At 38.7% G+C, this 22,121-nt stretch overlaps 1 protein-coding gene across 3 annotated transcripts in view; it reads right to left on the bottom strand.

Moving 5' to 3' along the window:
* GFRA1 (GDNF family receptor alpha 1) overlaps positions 1–22,121 on the bottom strand; it is a 299,658-nt gene that overhangs the window by 4,446 nt on the left and 273,091 nt on the right. For all 3 annotated transcript variants that reach the window (XM_027851809.1, XM_027851807.1, XM_027851808.1), the window contains one exon: positions 821–874. In XM_027851809.1, coding sequence (XP_027707610.1) covers positions 821–874 — 54 coding nt within the window. The remainder of the gene's footprint in view (positions 1–820; positions 875–22,121) is intronic.

Genomic DNA, 22,121 nt, shown 5'->3' with positions numbered 1-22,121 from the left:
AGCAATTTCTTACATTAAAATGGATGCTAGCAGAGATGTCAAGGCACAGCCCGTGTGATCAAAAAAGTAACACCATTCACTTGCTCTTCTCCCCACTCCCCCCCCCCGCCCCATCTGTGAAAAGGGGCAGGAGGCTCCATCACAGCAGCCTACTCTTCCCCACCCATGTGTCATGCGTACCACTAGCCCAAACTGCCACAAATTCAAGTAAATCTAATTTTTGTCCCTCGATCTGGCAGCTCAAACTGGCACTGGAATCACCTTAATAAGGAGACCTTCCAACACTCATCACGTAAAGAGCTAAGCATTTAATTATCACTTATCTGATGATGCATGTTTGATTTTCATGTACTAAGTGGGGAGTGACTTGTGCAGCTGTCAATTTACTTATCAAAAGCAAGCACTCTGTCATCTTTTAAGTTCAGGCTTGCTAAATTCCACAATTCCCCATCCCTACATATTATGCTTAATAGTTGCAAATATAATTACCCTGTAACCTGCATAATCAGGTATTTATGTGTTGTTTCCATGTAACTTCGAATCAAAAGCACCACATGAGGTTTACCAGGACATTACAGTGATGGTTCTTTATACTGACAAAAGTGTCAACGGACTGGTTCCTGCAGCCATAGAGTTTTAGATAGTGAGCTCAGAGCCCCATTTCTGTTTTAAACGGTGTCCGAACAGGATGGCTGAACTCAAGTTTGAGTAGAGAATCAATGTGGGCTCTCTTTACCCCTTCTCCCCAAACCAGCACTGGAGACCATGTGCTCTAGTCCCCAAAAGTAGTAAAGCAAAACAGAGTTCACACAGTGCTTACATCAGCCAGGCAGAGGTGTGGATTTCCTGAAGCATTGGATTTTAGCTTCTGTGCCTGAGGAAAGACACAAAAATAAGAAAGTTTGTTGAAAACAATGCAAAGTTAATCACCTTGGTGGGGGGGGGTGACCCATTATTATTTTATTTTTTACAGGTTTGCAGTTAGCCATCTTGATCACTATCATACTCCAAGAAGCCAATTCTCAGGAAGGGCCATTCCCCCATTAAAAGCAGCTCAGCACTAAAGTAAGCATAAAACCCCTTATTTATTACATATATATAGCACCAGGGGCTTAGAGGGGAGTAAGCTGCTCATGATGAATAATTAGGCACTTTGTATGAACTCTGGCAGATCCCTGGAATAACAGAGGTAGAAGAAGCTCTGAGACTATTCCAACTCCTCTAAGAGGAAGCTCTAGCACAAAAAAGAGGCCACGATTTGTTCAAGGGCACACAGGGAGTTAATGGAGGAGCCCATCACCAGCACCTAGGTTACTGGCGTCCCTTACCCTATATTAAGAAGCAAGAGTTCTTAACCTTTGCCAGTAAATATATCACCTCATAGGCTTGTAAAAGATTCCATGAACATCCCCATCCTACCTCGAATTGCCCCTAACCGCTTCCCACCCCAAATCCTGGAATAAATGAAAAGAATGCCCTTGCTTTGGATGAGACAGCAACAATAGAGATAATAAGTGAACTCCAAATTTGTGCAAAATCCCTTCATTTTATGTATGCTAATACTACAGGAATCTCACTTATGGGCCAATTAGATGCCCCTCCAAGATGATGAGGTCACCCTTGACTTTGCTTGGAAAACCACTACAGTAAAACAGAAATGCATTACTCAAGTGGCCACTAAACCAATGCAAAGAAAGAACAAAATTATGACAGTCACTCTGTACTCTTCTGGTGCCCCATGGTTTATTTTTGTACTTCCATTTCTGATTCCCCAAAGTTACTCAGTTGTTGAAACATTTCTCTGAACGACCATTTTCCCCCAATAAATTTTATTTCCTCCTTGGTTTCTTGGCAGGGTTAGAATTTCTTCAAGTCCTTCTAATGTATAAGGAAGGAAGGAAGGAAGGAAGGAAGGAAGGAAGGAAGGAAGGAAGGAAGGAAGGAAGGAAAGAAGGAAGGAAGGGAGGTAGGGAGGGAGGGAGACAAAACAGTGGATTAGGAAGCTGATAACTTGAGTGTTGTTTATTTGGGTCTACCACTAATTAATCAGTTACCTAATGACAATTACTTCTCTGGACATCAATATTCTTACTTGTACGGTGAGGGAGCTGGATTAGGCCTGAGGTTTCTTCCACTTGTACTTTTTTTGTTCCCCTCTGGGGATAAATGTCTTCACTGCTCAAATTTAGGATGCCAGTGACTAATTCAATTCAATTCAACAAACACTCACCTTAAACTTTTCTAGGTGCTGGACCCTAAGGCTGAAGTTGGGGAAACATAGAAGACAAAACAGTTTCCACCCTTTGGGAGCTTACAATTTATCTGTAATTTGTATTTATAATACAAATAGGGTTTAAGGCTCACTGTAGGATGACTTAAAGAACTCCTTGATGTCAACAGTAATAAAACCTTCTATTTGTACAGCTTGGTGTCAGTTTTCAACATGATCTCATGTATGCTGTCTCTGATCTTCAAGACTGCCTTGTAGGGAAGATAAAGCAGATATTACCATCCTCCATTCATAGAAGATGAAACAGACAAAGGCAAGTTTAGAGACTTACCAAGAGTCATATAGCTAGCAAAGGCAGGACTCTGATCTGGGCTTCTGTGGTCCTAGGAACTGTATTTAACCATCACCCCCCCCCCAACTAGGCCACACTGACTTCTCTTAACTTGAGTAATAACTCAATTTGCAGGGTTATAAGGAACAATAAACCCACAACAGCAAATCACCTCAGACCAGCCCTCTAAGCTTCAAGCTATAAACAACACTAATAAAAAGCCCAGAGTATAAATAGGGATGTTGGTGTTTTGACATTACTGTGACCAAAAACTTATCAGCTAATGAGATATTGAGCCTTCTCACTGTTTACCCTGACCTTCATCCCACTGGTCTACAATGGGCACCCCATCAAAGACTGCTTTGATGTAAACATATTTCTGCAAAAGACGCTGGAAAAATGCCAATGTTGAGAACCCATTTTTGCATCAAGTTGAAGAAATACTTGGTCAAGATACTCCTAATGCTACTTGGGAAGTGTTGTAATCTCTAACTGTATTTGTATATGCCAGTTTTGAATATGAAATTTAAACCTTTAAACAGGTATTATGAGTAAAGAACTGTTAAGTAGATTTCTGTTAACAAAAGGTCATTAAAGGTTGCATAAAATCAGAGAGGTAACTCGAGGAAAAAGTGGTACTCTGCACAATATTCTACATTAAAAGGAGATTAGGCCAACTGTGCTATTACCTACAGAAGAGACTATATAGAATTTTAAATGTTTATTTCTGCTTTTAACTGGAATTATGTCCAGACATTAAAATGATCACTAAAATACTGCACTCTCCTTTTCGTTGCTAGACCATGATCTATAAAAGACGTGTATCCTTCCTGAGCACTCTGGGAAAACTAATAGAATAATACCCTAAATCATGCAGATGATATGGGTACATTTTATAGACAGCACTTAAGGAAGCATTTTATTTCTAAGCTGTATCTGCTCTTGTGATCACAGGTCAACTGGGATTCAAAGCCCTTAACTATAGGTATTATAACAATGTACAATTAATCAATCAACAACAAATATTACATTTTTATTATGTTATCAATACATACCACATAAATACAGAGTAGATGGAAGGTGGCGTTAGGTGACAATTAGTAGCTGGAGGATCAGAAAAGCCTTCTTGAAAGAAGAGAGGCCTGAACTGAGTCTATAAGTAAGCCAGTGCTTTTGAAAGGCAAGGGCAAGGAGGGAAGGCATTCCATGCATAAGAGATGGTTACTGAGAAGGCCCAGAGGTGGGAGATGGAGCATCAGGTGTAAGCAACAGTGAGGAGTCAGTATGGCTAGACTGTAGAGTATAGAGAGGGGAGTAATAAGTTAAATGACTAAAAAGATGAGAAGAAGCCAAGTCAGAAAAGCTTTGACTATCAAGGGTGGTTTATATTTGATCCTTGAGATAATCAGGATCCATTAGAGTTTGCTAAGAAAGAGGTCAGGGGTGTAAAGTGTATGACATATTCAGGACTACACTTTAGGAAAATCACTTTGGCAGCTGGAAGGAAGATAGACTGGAGTAAGGACAGACTTGAGGCAAGGCATCTGATTAGAAGACTATATCAATACACAAGGAGAGGGGTGATGAGGGCTTGAAGTAGTATGGTGGTTATATGAGTGGAGAGAAAGGGATTCACGTGAGAGATGTAGAGGGGGAAAATCCAACATTTGGTAACTAAGTGGACATGTGAAGTGAGAGACAGGAATTGAGAATTACAGAGAGGATTCAAACCTGTGTGGAGAGTGGTGGAAGGAGAATAGCGTCCTTGTCAACAATAGGAAAGTTCAGAAGAAGAAAAAGTTTTGGGTTTTTTATTTGTTTTTGGAGGGGAACAATACTGTATTCTAGTTCATACATGTTGAGTTTGAGATGCCTATAGCATATCTGGTTTGAAATGCTCAATAAGGATGTTAGTTATATGGGATTGGAGCTCAGGAGAAAAATTAGAGAAATTAGAAAAATGAGGGAATTGTCTGATTGGAGCTGATAATTGAATCTATAGGAACTGACTAGATTGCCAAATAAGAGATTATTAAGAGAAGAGACAAGGGGAACCAGGACAGAAGTTTAGGGGATGTTCACAATTAGTGGGAGTGACCTGGATGGAGATCCAGCAAAGGAGAATAGTCAGACAGGTAGGAGGGAGAACCAGGAGAGAGCAGAGTCATGAAAACCTGGAGAGAAAAGAGTATCTACAGGGAGATATTAGACTCACATGTCAAATATCACAGAGGTCAGTGGAAATTAAGAAATCACTGGTATGCAAATTAAAACAACTCTGAGGTTCCCCTCACCCTAATAGATTGGTTAACATGACAGAATACGGAAATGAAAAATGTTGGAGGGAATGTGGGAAAATTGAGACACTAACGCACTGTTGGCGGAGTTGTGGACTGATCCAACCATTCTGGAGAACAATCTGGAACTATGCCCAAAGGCCCATAAAACTGTGCATACACTTTGATCCAGCAATAATACCACTACTAGGTCTGTATTCAAAAGAGATCTTTTTAAATGGGAAAAGGAATTATTTGTACAAAAATATTTATAGCAGAATTGAAAACTGAAGGGACACCCATCAATTGGGCAATGACTGAACAAGTTGTGGTATATGATTGTAATGGAATACTACCGTGCTATGAGAAATGTTGAGCAGGCTGATTTCAGAAAAAAGCTGCAAAGACTTACACTAACTGATGCAAAGAAAAGTGAGCAGAACCAGGAGAACATTGTATACAATAACAGCGATACTGTACAATGATCAATTGGTGAATGACTCAGCTATTTTCAGCAATAAACGATCCAATATAACCCCAAAGGATTCATGATGGAAAATGCTATCTACCTCCAGAGGCTAAGAAAAAAACAACCAAAAAACAAACAACCAAAAAAAAAAAAAAACAAACTGATGGATTACAAATGCAGATTGAAGCTTACTATTTTTCACTTTCTTTAGTTTTTTCATGTTCCCCCCCCACTTCCGGGTCTGTGGCTTTTTTCACAACATAACTAATACGGTAATATGTTTTGCATAACTGAACATATCTAACCTATATAAAATTGCTTATTGTCTCAGTGAGGGGCGAGGTGAGAGAAAGAGAAAGAAAATTTGAAACTCAAAATTTTAAAAAGACTAATGTTAAAAACTGTCTTTTTACATGTAACTGGTGAAAACAAAATGTTATTTTTAAAAATATAAACTAAAAAGAAATTACTGATAAATCTGGAGACCCATTTCAGTTGAATAAGGCCCAAAGTGATCTGTTTCATTCATTAATTTATTTAACTAACAATTACTGAACACCTAGAATGTGTGAGAGGCACAGTACAGAGGAGATGTGACCATAACAGGGGATTTTTATTCAGTTATGGGTTGGACTAGATGACCCCTTAAGGTCCCTTTAAACCTAGAGATAGCACAATTCTGTAATTTTCCTTTAGGATATGATGAGGGGATAAATCCCACAGCCGGTCACTTAACTCTTCCACATAGAAAATTACGCTTCTATCGTAAGCTACATTAATAGGAGCTTGATGTCCAGAAGAAGGGACGTGATAGTTAGACTCTACTATACCCTAGTCAGATGATAATCTCGAAAAACATTCTTACTCTTTTCCAGCCCTGTGGTCCTCTTCCACCCCCACCCACTCCTACTCCCCAGTATCTAGCTAGTTGCCAAGTCTTGCTGTTTCTACATATACATGCCTCACATCCCCTTATTTCCCCTTACAAAACCAGTATTGTGGTTCCCATTCTCATCACCTCTTGCCTAGACTATTGTAATAGCCTTCTAATAGGTTTTCTTGTTTCTAATATCTTCCCTCACCAATCCAGCTTTTACAAAGCTAACAAAAAATTTTTCCATAAAGCACAGGTCTAATCTTGTCACTCCTGGGTTCAAAATCCAGTTTTTCTCTATTGCTTCTAGGGGAAAAAATAGAAATTCCTTAGTCTGAGGTTTAAGGCTTTCCTCAGTCTGGGAATAAGCTGCTTTTTTAGATTTACATATAATACTTTTTGTAAACATTCTATATCCCAGCCAAAATCAACTATTAGCTGTTCCCCAAACTCAACATTCCATGTCTCAGCCTAGTGCCTTTGCAAAAACAGTTCTCAATGCTTGGAAAGGACTCTCTTTATCATTTCTACCTCTGATTCCTCATCATTTATTCCAGGGTCAGTTAAAGGGCCATCTTTTCCCTGAAGCCTTCTTTTTAATTCTTTCTCCTTCCCCAAATTATCTTGTATTTATTTATCTGTGTGCATGTTTTATTTTGACCAGTACAGTGTAAGCCCCATAAGGGCACAGACTTTTCTTTTTCTTTGTATCTATTTTTTTTATTTTGTGTTTGTATCTAATGTGTCTACAACATAGTAGGCACTTAATTCATGTTTGATTAACTGCTGAAATTAATTCCAAGCTAATCTGTAGTATTAAGTTCACTTAAACTCTCCAGTACATTTGTAACCTGAAAGCTCTGTTCAGAGGTTGGTAGGGGGAGTAGCGTAGTGGGCAATAAAGTACCTACTATGTGCTAGGCACTGTGCTAATTGCTTTACAATCATTATCTCATTTAATTTTCACAACAACCCTGAGAGGTAGGTGCTATTACCATCCTAATTTTATAGTTGAGGAAACAGATTTTAAGTGATTTGCTCAAAGTAAACGTCTGAGGCTGGATTTGAACTCAGGTCCTTCTAACATCCGGGCCCTCAAACGTGCCTAATGTCTGAGTAGGGAAAGTATCACTACCATGGGAAAAGAACTGGATTTGAAGACTGAAGATCTAAGTTCAAGATGTAATTTGGAAGGTTTTTTGCAGCTGTGTGACTCAGGTCTAGCCACTTAACTATTAAGTCTCAGCTTGCTTATCTGCAAAATGGATAAAATATCTGCACCACCTACATCCCTTGTTTGTTGTGAGAGAATTGCTTTGCTCTGATTAAAAAGAGGTTTTATTTCTTAAAGACACAGTGAAACTTCCAATAAGGCAGGACTTGAACCCTGTAACTGAAACTTACATTCTGGGTGAGCATGGCCAAGTTACTTACTATCCAATCTCAGTTTTCTTCTCTTTAAAATGGGGAACAGAATACCTACAGCATTTACCTAACTATGCTGTCGGAAGGATCAAATGAGATGGTGCATATCCTTATAGGGGCAGTCAGGTGGTGAAGTGGATAGAGCACTGGGCCTGGAGTCAGGAAGACCTAAGTTCAAATCCAGCCTCAGACACTTACTAGCTGTGTGACCCTGGGCAAGTCACTTTACCCCATTTGCCTTAGTTTCCTCATCTGTAAAATGATCTGGAGAAGGAAATGGCAAACCTCTCCAGTATCTTTGCCAAGAAAACCCCAACTAGTGTCATGGAGAGTTGGAAGCATCTGAAAAAAGACTTAACAACAACAACAATATCCTTAAAGCACCACAGAGTAGCAATGTTAGCTAGTATGAATGGGAATGCTGTTATTATTACCCTGGGTATTCTCCTGCTAGGGAAAAAAGGCATTTGAGATGGCAAAGTTTGACAGGAAAGTGTTGCCATGAAATTTCTGAGGTCACCTTTTGTTCTTATTCCACCTCAGGCATCCCTCTTGACTTTGAACACATTGGCAGATAACCAGTTCTTCCATCTTCTAACCCCACCCACTATTTATCAGTTGCATCAGCACCTCTGCTAAGGACTGCTCAGCAGCATATCACAATCCCCAATTTGAAGGATAAACTAACTAAACTCCTTGGTAATATGAGAGTAATAATGCAGCAATAGATCTCTGCCTCAATGTGACCTAAGAGAGGGGAAAAGGGCCCATGTGTACAAAAATATTTGTAGCAGCTCCCTTTGTGGTGTCAAAGAACAAAAACAAAAAAAAACAAAAAAAAAAAACGAAGGGGGATGCTCATCAACCAAAGAATTGCTGAAAAAATTATAGTATATTAATTTGATAGAATACTTTTCTCCCATAAGACCTGATAAAAGGGACAGTTTCAGGGAAGCGTGGGAAGTCATGTATGAACTGCTGCTGACAGAAGTGAGCAGAGGAACAATGGGGACAATTCATGCAATAACAACACCACTATGAAAACAAACAACTTTGAAAGGATTAAAAACTGTGGTGAATTCAATGACCAACCATGACTCCAGGGGACAAATGTGAAGCATGCTGTCTATATCCTAACAGACGTCAAAGCCTAGGTGCAAAATGAAGTGTTATGTTTTTTGACTTGGTCAATCCGAGAATTTTTATTTATGCATTTATTTTGCTTGACCATGAATATTTGTTACTAATATTTTGAAATAAGTTTCCCTTTTTCTTTTCAATTATGTGCATGTTGAGGGTGGAAGAGCAAAATCGATTTTTGTTCAATAAAAACTAATAAATTAAAGGATGCAAAATGCCCTGTTCATGACAAAAAGAAAATTTAAAATAAACTCTGTTGATGGTTGCTTCCACACCTTACCAAACGACAGATGAACCCTAAGTATTATAGAGTTTTTGGTGACATAAAGGCTCTTCCAGATTTAATACCTTATTTACATAGTATCTTCAAAGAGTTTTTTAAAGCAAATTCAGGGTTTCTTAGAAGACTGAAAAGAGGGCATTCTGCAGGAGACTGAGACCAATAAATGCTTTTGCCTGGTTGTGTCTGTCCAAATTAACACTACAAAGAGGAAAGCCAAAACTACTTAAGCTAAAAAAGCATGGGCTATGCTAGACTAAACTGTTTGTATGGTACTGCTAGGCATGCAATCTCATCAACTCAACTCTCTTGCAATCTAAAAAAGATTCCGGCTAGGAGTTGGGGGTGGGGAGGGAGAGAAGCTATCTGGCATTTAAACTCATTAGTTGTATATCTGGTTTGCATGCATAAATGCCATCTGAAATCCCAAACCGAACATATCCAGATTCAGGAGCCAGAAATCTACCCAAGTAAATACAGAGGCTGCTCAAAGAAATTTGGCCCTTAACGAAACTCTTTGTAACCTGTTATTTTCCCATCTGAAATGCTTTTATCTAAGCTGCTGTGAAAATATCATGAAATTATCACTGTCCTACTAGTCATTTAGGTATGAAAAAGAGTCACAAACAAAAATGCAGGGATTTTTCCCCTGACCACTGCAAAAGGGATAACTTATATAACTTTAAAATGTTACCCAATGGACTAAAATGGCAAATATTCTGGGAAAGAAAAAAACCAAAGCTTCTAGGCTGAGACCTTTGTAAGGCAAGTTTGAAATGGGAGGAACACATTTTACTGCTGAGGTATAAACCTGTAAAACTAAGAGTTTATAATGGAAATGTTGGCACGCCATCCATGACTGGCGGCAGAACACGTCAGCCCTACTAATGGCTGCATACAGAACAGAGCGCTTAGCTGGAGAGCTTCTATCTAAGCTCTAAAGCCTATAATCTGTAAAAAAGCAGGTGGGTTTTTTAAAGGAAAATATCAGAGTGAAGATGGGGGGGGGAGTAGAGAAAGAAAGCACTGCAAGATTGTGGTGCTGTTTGTGTTTTGGAAACTGGGTTATATAACATATTCAATGAAAGGACATTTCAGTGACTCAGTCATATATTGTGGAATAAGGGATGGAGGGAACAGAAGGACAGTCTCTTAGGTTCCATGCTACAACTGTGTAATTTTTCTGATAATAACATGGGGGGTAGATATCTCACATGTTGTTGATGGGGGCTGAGACCCTTAAGGATAAACAGAAATCGACTGACCTAAAAATAACCAATACAGTCTAACTTCCATAATGGTAATAATGCTATTTTTGGACAGGTCTTTAAGCCCTATCTTTCAACCAGTTGCTGCCTGACTGTTACACAATTGTCACTGTCGTTAATCCTGAAGTCCAGGCACGCTGTATAATAGAATTTCCAATACACTATAATTATGGGAGCCAGACCTCCCCAATCCTTGACACAATAGGGTTAATAAATGCATTAAACGCTGTTAACCTCTGTCACCTGGAGTCAAAATGGTAGCTCCCATGCTTTTTACTCCCGTGATTAGCATGTGAATATCCTGCCTTGTGCCAAAGGCTTTCTTGTGCCTAACATATGGTCAGACATAATCTGCTTACTGTTCAACAAATTCTTCATATATGTGTGTGTGTGTGTGTGTGTGTGTGTATACACACACACAATATAGAATTTATACACACATTACAAAGATATGTGTGTCCAAACAACAATTCCAACTAAGCCTTCGGTTCCTCCAAGATTCTGGCTATTGACTTTAAAATGGGACCAACGGCCTGTCATTGCCACTGGGAGCCCACCAGCAGCAGCAGTAACTACAACAACAACAATAACAATAACAACAACAACAAAAACAGCAGCAGCAGCAATAACAACAGAGCTGCCCAATCAAGTAAGGACAGACTGTTGTCCAATCAACTGCCAAATATTCACTACTGACGACGCCTCTTGCTCTTTTTCCTTTGCTCTTACTGATTAGAGACTCTAGCTAGGGTAGCAAGCTGTTTGCTTAAGGGCACACTGCACAAACAATAAACAGAAAAATACAAACACTGTAAAAGGCAATCAAGGTTACTTTCCAACACTCACTAAGCGCTTAGTGGTATCTATCACGCTTGTCTAAATCAATTTATTGCATACCAGTCCATCCTTCCTGCAACATAACCTGGGTCTTTTCTAGAGTAAACACAGCCCAAGGGACAAAGACCGGACTCCAAGCAGAAGTCAGAAGCCAGAAAAGTGCTTCACTTCCAATCCACCAGCCCTAAGGAGGGCTCCATGTTCTAGAACATGGAGATGGGGTGAAGGTAAAGATGGGTTGTGGGGAGATAGTACGGACTGTGGCTTACATTAGCCAAAGCCCCATTTTCTGCAAGAAGCCTTTCCCAAATGCCCGGGCATTCCCTCTGTGTCCATCTCCAATTTCTTCTATACATTCCTTGCTTGTACAGAGTTTGCATGTTGTCTCCCCTCCAGTAGACTGTGAGCTTCTTGAGGGCAGGGGTGTTTATTTTTTATTTTTGTATACCCAGCACCTAATACAGAGCCTGCCACATAGCAAACACTTAATAAATGCCTGTTAACTTGACTTGAGCCAAATAATTTGCCTAAGATTTGCATATATTTGCCTTACTGCAACAACAAATTTTCATTTTAAAAACTAATTTGGTTGTTATTTCAATGAAATAAATTTACATGGTTCTAGATTCTTGTTTCTTCTTTTTATGGCTATTATTAATATTACAATAGTAATTACAATTCTTAATATTACAATCCTTGTATGTAATTGGCTTCAGATTTGCCCTGAGAAAACTGCTTTACCTTTAAAAGGGCAGAGGAAAAACAACAACTAGCCGCTAATTAGCTCATCCTATATAACCTTGGTAATGCCAGTAGTTTGAAGTCTTATAATCTTTTTAAATTTTTATAATTTTGATTTGGAAAATGATGCCTTTCATGTAGAAACAAAAAGAAGTGAATTCAGAAAGGAAGAAACTTCACCCGGCCTATCGTAAACTGATATTACTGGTAATTCAGTTTTCCTGCAAATCTGATAACAGGTACTTGCAACCAGTGGTCTGAAAAATGGGCAATAAAGTCAGTTGTGTAAAACAAGCGACCGTATAAATAAGACCCATTAAGAGCCCATGTTCCTGAGCTGTCTTCAGGGGAGAGATCTGCTTTCCCAAACCTGGGTTATGTAAAGTAGGAGGGGCATATAGGTGATACACTAAACAGAATGCTGGTCCTGGAGTCCGAAAGACATGAGTCAAATCCTGCTTACTAGCTTAGACGCTTACTAGCTGTCTGATCCTGGGGAAGTCACTTAGCTCTCTTAGCCTCAGTTTCCTCATGTGTAAAGGGTAATAACAGCACCTCCTTCTTCCACTGCTTGTTGTGATGACCAAAAAGGTAGGATGTGTAGTGTTTTGCAATCCTTAAAGTGCCACATATTTTTATTATTATTATCATTATCATTCCTGATATCATCATCATTTTAATTGTAGGGTACAGATGTGTACATAGCTCACTGGAGAAAACAGCCATGGAGGCAAAAAAAAAAAAATCAAAACCTCAGCATGAGGTCCAGCGCTACCACATCATCTTACGAACATTAACAGATAAAACTGGCAGGATAACAAATAGACAGAAAACGAAACAGATTTGTCAGTATATCTCTAACAATTTATTGGATAGAATAATCAGAGCATTATGACTCTAATATCATAAACCCTGAAATACTAAATGAGGAAGTAGAAATGACATTTGAGAAGATGGAGTTGGAAAAAACGGGTGGGCCAGACCATGCATGGAGGAAATCTATTTTAGAGGCAACACAATATTAAAAGCATTAAGGGATCATTTTAGAAGCTCTCTCAGGAAGGAGAACATAGCAAAATGATGAGAAAAAAAATCAGAGAAAATGTTATTACCTTAAAAAAGTAAATGGGAGGAAATTGATAACTGCCAGATTGTACATTTTACTTTTTCACTCTTAAAAAGTTTTTGTGATCTGTATATATCCACATAGTATCTCTGCTAAAAAATATGTAAAGGGAACAGGTTGGCTTTTTGCAAGTTGTTTTTTCTGGCAGACTTCATGTTTACTGTGTCACAAATGATTGAAAGGTATGAAGAATGGATTAGGTATGTTACTTAGATCAGGTATGTTACTGAGGATATATGATTAAAAATGGAAGTGGATTATCACATAGTTTTTCATGCAGCCCTAATTAATAGTCCTCCTTCAATTAGGCACCATTCTTGCATCTGTTAAGATCATAGAAGATTCCTATGTCAGAGGAACTACATTCAAAACCCCCGATTATTAACAACTCATTTGTAACACATGGAGATATAGGCTTGCTAAAGGTATTCGCCAATATTTTAGAGCAGTGGTGTCAAAATCTAACAGAAATGAGGGCACTAAACTGTACTTAAGGATCCCCATGGGTCACATATTGTTTTAAAATACAATCTTATCTTGTTTTATTGTACCTCCATTTATTTTATTAACTACTTCCCAGTTACATTTTAATCTGGTTTGGGCAACACTCAAGTGTTGCTGATTACCTGAGGCCCACAGGCTACACGTTTAATGCCTCCATTATAGAGGCTACCTTAGCTGGACCCCAAATGGAAGAGAGATTCCCTAGAAATGATAAGATTTTCTAAAGGTTTTTATTTATTGCTGTAATTGTACTCATTGCATCAAGCCCTAAAACAGTACAGGGACTCTTTGATGAAATACATACTTAGACAAAAAAAAATTAGCCTAACAATCCACACAGGAAAAACTAAATGGATTTTTTAAAATGATTATTGACAATATTAACATGGAGCTGGAATGAGTTACATCTGAATATGGGATAAGTGTAAGAGATGAAAATGGTTCTGACCCTGAATTGAATAATAGGAAGAGAAAGGGTTGGAAATGCTTGAGAAATTGTGCAGTATTCCAAGTAGATTCCCAGACCACCATACCCCTGCAAACCACACCCCTCTCCATAAAAGCAACTTTTTACAAAGGGGAGCTGAATGATTTTTCAATCATGAAACACTGTTATCTTTGAAGAAAAAAAAAATGAATGACCCAAAGGTCAATGGAGATTCATGGTATTTGCAAGAAGACTATAGAATATTTCCAAAAGTGATCTGTGCTCATGGAATAGATATGTCAAGTCAAATCAAGTCAAGCCACCAAGCACTATGCCAGGTACTGTGCTAATGAGCACTGTGGGGATACAAAGAAAGGCAAAAGCAAACAAACAAAATAGTCCCTGACCTCAAGGAGCTCACAGAAACAGAAAGGAAATGGACTGGCCATATAGTAAGAATAAGAGATAGTAGATGGATGGTCCAAATGCTGCACTGGTTATTGCTGTTCAGTTGGTTTTCTGTCACGTCCATCTCTTCATGACCCTGTTCGGGGTTTTCTTGGCAGAGTTATTGGAGTGGTTTGTCATTTCTTTCTCCAGCTCATTTTACAGATGAGGAAACTGAGGCAAACAGGGTTAAATGACTTGACCAGGGTCACACAGCTAGAAGTGTCTCAGGCCAGATCTGAACTCCAGAAGTCTTCCTGACTCCAGGCCTAGCACTCAATCCACTGTGTCACCTGGCTGCATTGGTACCCAAGAAATAGAAAAAAAGACCTAAAGGGAAACTTTCTGAAAAAAGGAAGATTTATAAGAAATCTGCACAGACTTTGAAGACAAAGGTAGGTTGCAATCGGCAAAATACCTATGTTGAGGAAATCCTAGATAAACTAGAATAATGAAGTTCTGTTCATCAAACTCAATAATGTCAATAGTTTCTAGAGCCTTCCTGAATCACTGTGGGTGGAACACAGGAAGTTGTACAGAGAGAAACAAATAGGGATATCTGTCCTTATTTCAAAGTGATTGGGGATTCCTTTTTCTGTTTGTTTTTGCAGGTACAATGATTACCTTTGTATACTTATCTGTTCTAGAATCTATTTTGGGACACTATTCATGGATCAGGTGTAGAGTCCATCTAAGGGGGTTTTAGTTACTTTCGTAGTTAAAAAAAAAAAATCATGTCATAAGGCAGTCCCATTCACTCTACAAAGATTTATTTGGTGCCTAATGCAATGGACTCCAAAGGCAGCATTACATGCAGGCTCTGGTATTCATTGCTCATGGTTGGTTTATGCCATGAAGTTTTCAAGGTACCACATGTTCAGTCAGTCAGTCATTAGGCATAGATTAAGTACCTCCTATGTGCCAGATACTGTGCTAAGCACTGAGGATACAAAGAAAGGCAAAAAGATAGTTCTACCCTCAAGGAGCTTAAAATCTAACGAGGGAGACAATTCTGTATGTACAAAAAGCTATATACAGGATAAAGATGAATTAATTAATAAAGGGAAGGCAGCAGGATTAAGAGGAATTGGGAAAGGCTTCCTACAGAAGATGGGATTTTAGTTGAGACTTGAAGGAAGCCAGGGAAGCCAGGAGGTGGAAATGAGGAAAGAAAGTATTCCAGGCATGGACATGGGATAGCCAGTAAAAATGTCTGGAACTGATAGATGGATGGTCTTTTTTTGTGAAACAGCCAGGAGGCTGGTGTTATTGGATCAAAGAGTATGTGTTAGGGAGTTAAGGTGTGAGAGGCTTGGAAAGATAGGAAGGGGCTAGGTTACAAAAGGCTTTGAATGCCAAACAGAATTTTATATTTAATCCTGGAGATGATAGAGAGTTCCTACTTTACTGAGTATGGGGGTGCTGGGAGAAGGGTCCTAGTTCCTTGAAAAAAGGATCTGGACTGCTGGCACTTGCCCAAAGGAATCCTGGATGGCAGTACATGTAAGTGTTGAATGGATACAAACAAGGGATTCCTGACAGATCCAAGGCTGGAGGTTAGTTGGGAGCTCATCATGCCTAGATTTATCTTAAGGCCAGTCCCACTGCTCTGACCAAAGTACAAAACAAAGGAAAGGTGTGATAATTTAAAACTTTCTGATGGTCCCTGACACAGTCTACTGGAGAATTATTTGGGTTTCTAGTCCAGGCTCAGTCACAAGTTAGAGATGTAACAGTGAATAAATCACTCTACAAGTCCTCCATTTCCTCATCTGTAAAATGGGAGTCATAATTTACGCCTAGGAATTGTTTTAAGGATCAAATGAGATAATGGATGTGAAAGCACTTTGAAAAGTACCAAGCACAATAAAAACACAAGAAGGCGTCATTATGACCTCAATCATCTTTGGTTTGCCTCAACTGTAATACCTGGGCACTCTCAATTCACACGCCATACTATTAGGGAGTTTAGATTTTGTGTTCAGTTCTGGAAGGAAAAAATATGCCGACCTAACACTACTCATGAAAAATGTTACTTGGTACAATTGGCTACTGATTGTATGTGTGATTCCTTGGACTTTAAAGTGAGTACCGTGAAAGAGCCACAGCCCAGTAAGATATATCAACAGTCTCCTATTAGCTAAGCAGTCCCTGGGGCTGCTCGGTCAGCTTCCCTGCACACCATAAAAAGGATGCCTGAAGCACAGAGCCTGTAATTTAACCCTAATGGCAGGCTGTGCAGTGGTACCCTGTACAGACACTGTCTAAACTTCAGAGATGAACACACTGTGCTTTTCTTCTTCTTTGCATAACTTTTATAGGATCACCTTACACCTAATTTTACTTTCTCCCTGTTGTCTCAGACGTGGGGTGGGTGCAGAGCAAATAGAGAGCTCTGTTTTTCTTCCATGGTTAACTTAATTGCTTTAACAAAAATTCATTAAAAATGTATGTCTCAGGCAACAAGCAATTATGAGCTCCATTTTAGAAAAGTATGCACAATTAATGATCAGATTATGCAAAAGGATTAACAAAAGAAATAATCTTTTTCTTTTTTGGGGGAGAAGGAGGAGGCAGAGCGAGGGGTTGCTTTATTGAACAAACAACCCACAGGAATGATGTAAACCTGACCAGCCCTAAAGCAGTGAAAGAAAACATTTGTTTTATTAAAACATTCAGTTAGCAATGCAAATGTACATGAACATCTGAAAAGATTTATTCTGGTCACTGACTCCAAGTATAGGGGACCCATCTCATCAGATACATATCCTCATCTCCATCCAATCATATTTATTCAGCATCCCCTTCTCATGCACATTTATGTCAAGCCTGCTGCTGTCCTGTAATTGGTTGATGACTTATGGTTTTACACAAGATTTTGTATAAAATGTTATACTCCAGAGGAACCATGGATCAAGGCCTTTACTCAGCTCCTGGTTTAGTAGATGAGCTCCATTTTGGAGACAGAAAAAATCTTTTATGAAGACATAGGAATAGTAGATACAGTTAGGACTGTCCCTCTCAAAAAAAAAAGACCCCAAAAACAATCAGCATTATTTGCTGAGTACTTAGGGTGTGCCCAAAATAAATGTGAATCACTCAGTCCTTGGTGCCTGATCTTTGAATTCCAACCCATCTTTTTGAGCCTACTCAAAAGCTACCTCAACTACTAAGCCTTCCTTAACCACTTGGTTGTCTATGACCTTTCCCCTCCAACCCCATCCAAACCTTTATTTCCTTTTTTTTTTGTAACTCTTAATGCATCATTAAATAATTTTCTACATTGTTGCCCTTAGTGGTAGACTGTATGCTCTTTCAGACACTTTTATCTAAACTTTATATTCCTCTCTCCCCAGCACATACCACAGTGCTCTACAGACAGTAGGTACCTATTTAGTACTTATTATACTATTCGATATTTACAACATAGCTGTCCCCATGCACAAAACAATGGGCATATTTTGCAGGATAAAAACAATCTGCTCTCTGGGACAAATGCACCAAATCCTCTTGTTTTGCTACCTTACTAATCTTAGCATTGGATTGAAAAGTAATCAAGGAGTATGTTCTGATATTTCCATTCTCATAAATATAAAAACAATATCATTAGTTGAGTCCCCATCCAAAATCTCTTCTCCTAGAAGCTTTCTCTCCTTGTCTAGCATCAAACCCATATGTTTAGATAAACATCAATGTGGCCAGTCATTTAATTTATTAATAGTAAGAGATAGTACAAAGATCTCTCTCTTTATCTATCTATCTATCTATCTATATATATACATATACACACACACACATACATATACACATACACATACACGTACACTTACACACAAATATATGTGTATATGTGTGTGTACACACACAATACATATTTCAACAAAGTACTGGCTCTGAGAAGGGTCACAGTCAGAATCACTTGTAACTATTGGCTATCAGTGCTGACTTCTTGACTTCTCCATAGTCATTGTTCTAAAATAATAATGGCCCTGACCACACATTTTATCCCAAAGACAAAGACAGTACAGCATCACAGCTATTAACCCCTACACTGAAGGAATCATCCTATAATAGGAAGATTCACAATGATAAATCAGCAAACATTTATTAAGCATCTGCTATGTGCTAGGTCCTGGTGATACAGAAGCAAAAGCGACAGTCTTTGTCTTCAGGGAGCTTACATTCTACTGGGGGTATCTCACATGTTCACAGGTAAATTAAAGCAGGATATAGACAAATTCAAAGTCATTTAGGGGAGAGACTAGTAACTGAGAGAATCCGAGGAGACCTCTTGAAGGAGGAAGCACTTTAGCTAGTATGATGACCATCTCCTTCCCTTCTGATCCTTTGACTCAGTGTGTCATTTATTTAAAATCATCCAAATGAGAGCCTAGGAGTTGACTTTAATGACTAACTGTGAAAACTGTGCAATCTGGGGTAGACTCCTCATCTCACTTCTGGATCACATTAAAAACAAATCTGAAACAATATAGCACAAAAGCTTTTATTGCCAGGTAATCAATCAATAAGCATTTATTAAGCACCTACTACATACAGAGACCAAAAGGATAAGAAACAAAAGCCAAGCATATCCCTACTTTCCAGATCCTTATATTCTAAATAAGAGACCTTTGATTTCGGTTTCTCCCATATTTTCATCCTGCCACCTCATCCAATCAATAATAAATCTCCATTTATCATTCAGAAGTTTTCCTATGTGGTTGAATCATCAATTAGATATGTAGTTTCACCTCTGATTCCACACTGGGCATCCCAACAGAGGGCATTATTCCCATGCTAAAAAGACAGAGACAATAGCTCTTTTTTTTTTAATAGATATGGCAGTGGGTTTTTCAAGTGTTTAAGTTACCCAGTTCAAACACAAGGAAGACTACAAGAAGTATGTTTGACTAGAAGGAGTGAGTATAAAAGGTCAGCAGGGGATAAAATAAATTGAATTTATTTTTAATAAGTGATTTAAAGTGTTCAGCAGCATACTCATAGGTTACTCTGAATAAAAAAGCATATTTATATCCGAGATTTTATTAGCAGTCTCTTACTTTTTATTAAGTATGTTTATTATCCAATAATCAGGTTAAGCAATTGTGTCATTGCTGAATTATACTCACTCTCATAAATGTAGACTGACTGCCTCAGAGATTTCCAGAGGCTATGGTAGCCAACTATCTTAGAAAGATGAATGACACTTTGTCCCTTATACTGTGCTAACATCTCAAAGACATTTGAGATGACACTAGTTCCTGGTACCTATAAAGCCTGATAAACTTATAATAATATAATTACTGCTAACAATTCATCTAACAGTTTCCAAAGTGTTTTCTATACATTATCTCATTTTACTTTCATAATAACCACATGAATACTGTAGTCATTATCCTCATTGTAAAGATGAGGAAACTGAGGCTCACAGAGTTTAAATGATTTCCCTTTGGTCACTGCTACTATGTGTCAGAGGAAGGATTTGAACCCAGGTCTCTTCTGACTTGAGGGCCAACACAATCATCATGTCATATCATTTCCTTCCAAAGGAATGTCAGGAAGCTTAAAAAATTAACACATATATAAAAATAAAAACAGAATAAACAGTTTAAAAAAGCAAAGAGTTTGATGAGCTAGGTACCTGGCATAAGCATATCACTGGTTAGTGAAAGTAGCTCTCAAGTTTCCTGGCAGGTAACAGCATTTAAGCACAAAGTTAATTAACACATAATCCCTGCCCTAATAGAGTTGATTTTGGAGGACGAGGTAATACAGAAATATTCCATAACATACAATTAATTATTTTTTTTTAATCTGGAACCTTTTCTTGACACAGTTCTAGGGAGGATATTCACTGTTATTTATCTTGGACAGTCAACCAATCAATAAGTATTTATTAAGCACCTACTATGTATCAGGCACTGTATGAAGTACTGGGATGCTAAGAAAGGTAAAAGACAGTCCCTGCTTTCAAGAAGCTCACCATCTAATGGGACAGACACAAACAAGATAAATTGGGGGTGATCAACAGAGGGAAAGCGCCGCATTGAGGGGAAATCAGGAAAAGCTTCCTGTTGAAGGGATTTTAGTTGGGACTTAAAGGCAGCCAGGAGGCAGAGATAAGGATGAAGAGTATTCTATGTATGGGGGAGAACCAGTGAAAATCCCTGGAATTGGGTGATGGGATGTCTTGTGCATGGACTAGAAAGGAGAGCAACGTTACTGCTTAGCAGGGAACACGAAGGGAGCAGAAAATAAGAAGACTGGAAATGTAGAAGACGGCCAGGTTGTGAAGGGCTTTGAACACCAAACAGAGGATTTTATATTTAATCCTGGAGGTGAAAGGTGACCACTAGAGTTTACTGAGTAAGGTAGTGATGTGGTAATCAGAGGTTGAGGAAGATTATATGACAGCTGAAGAGAGGATGTACTGGAGTAAGGAGAGACTTGAGACAGGGAGACTACCAACAATTCTTGTAATTAATTAAATAAAAATCACTGCAATAGTCTAGGAGTAAGGTAATGAGAGTTTGTACTAAGATGGTGGCAGTGTCAGAGGACATAAGGAGTTTTACAAAAGAGATTTTACAAAGGTAAAATCTACAGGCCTTCACAAAAGATAGGATATGGTGGGTGAGAGGATGATGGTACCCTCAATGGTAACAGAAAAGTGAGAAAAGACAGATGGGTGGGGAAAAGACAATGAGTTCCATTTGCGGTATATTGAGTTTAAGATGTTTACAGCACATCCAATTTGAGATGTCTAACAGGCAGGCAGAGAAACCAAGTCTAGAGTATAGGAGAGAGGTTAGGGCTGGCTAAGCAGATCTGAGAAGATGATGATAACAGAATCCACAGGAGCTAATGAGGTCACTTGTGCTTGCAGATAGGTTTACCTTGGTAAGGGCAAGGGCTACCGCTTCATGGGAAAAAGGAGTGAAGGAGGAGATAGAGGCAGAAGGCATCTGGATAGTGTGAGAAGAGGAAGAAGGGAGAAAAGCGAGCTCTCTGAAAATGGACTCAGTTTTTGTTTTTCGTTTTCATTAAAATAGGACGCAACGTTGTCAGCAGAGAAAGTGAGGGTAAGGAGGATGGAAAGGTTCCTTCCGTTTTCTCCTAATGCAAAGATGAAAAAGAACTTATTAAGCACTTATTACATGTCAAGCATTGAACTAAACACTGGTAATACAGTGATACAAATAGAAGAGCTAAGCCAGGTTCTGCTCTCATGCAGCTCACATTCTAATTGAGGGAGACAATACAGATGGGAAGAGCTCAAAGTCCTAAGGACGTTTAGTCCCAGGGGTCTTCAGATTCATCAATAGATCTGATGAAAGCATTTAATATATTATTTCTCTCCTAAGTAATTATATTCAATTTTGAATCATGGTTATTTTTTTTACATCACTTTTCTTTCCCTATTGATTATAAACACCTTAATGTCAAGGACTATCTTATTATTTAGAGGCAGGTAGATTGCACAGAGAATAAGAGTGCTGAGCCTGGAGTCAGAAAGGTCTGAGTGCAAATTCAACCTCAACCATTTTAATAGTTGTGTGATCCTGGGCAAGTTTTGTAATCTGTTTGCCTCAGTTTCCTCAACTGTAAAATGGGGATAACAGCAACACCTACCTTGCGTGGTTGTTGTAAGGATTAAGTGAGACAGTATTTGTAGAACACTTAGCCCACTAACCTGCACGAAGTGGGCTCTATATAAATGTTTATTTCCCCCCTTCCTTTATCTCT

Source organism: Vombatus ursinus, unplaced genomic scaffold (assembly GCF_900497805.2).
Source record: "Vombatus ursinus unplaced genomic scaffold, bare-nosed wombat genome assembly UNPS02009205.1, whole genome shotgun sequence".
In the NCBI taxonomy this organism is placed as follows: Eukaryota; Metazoa; Chordata; class Mammalia; order Diprotodontia; family Vombatidae; genus Vombatus; species Vombatus ursinus.
The sequence above is the reverse complement of the archived record's forward strand: the minus strand, read 5'-3'. Positions and strand labels throughout refer to the sequence as shown.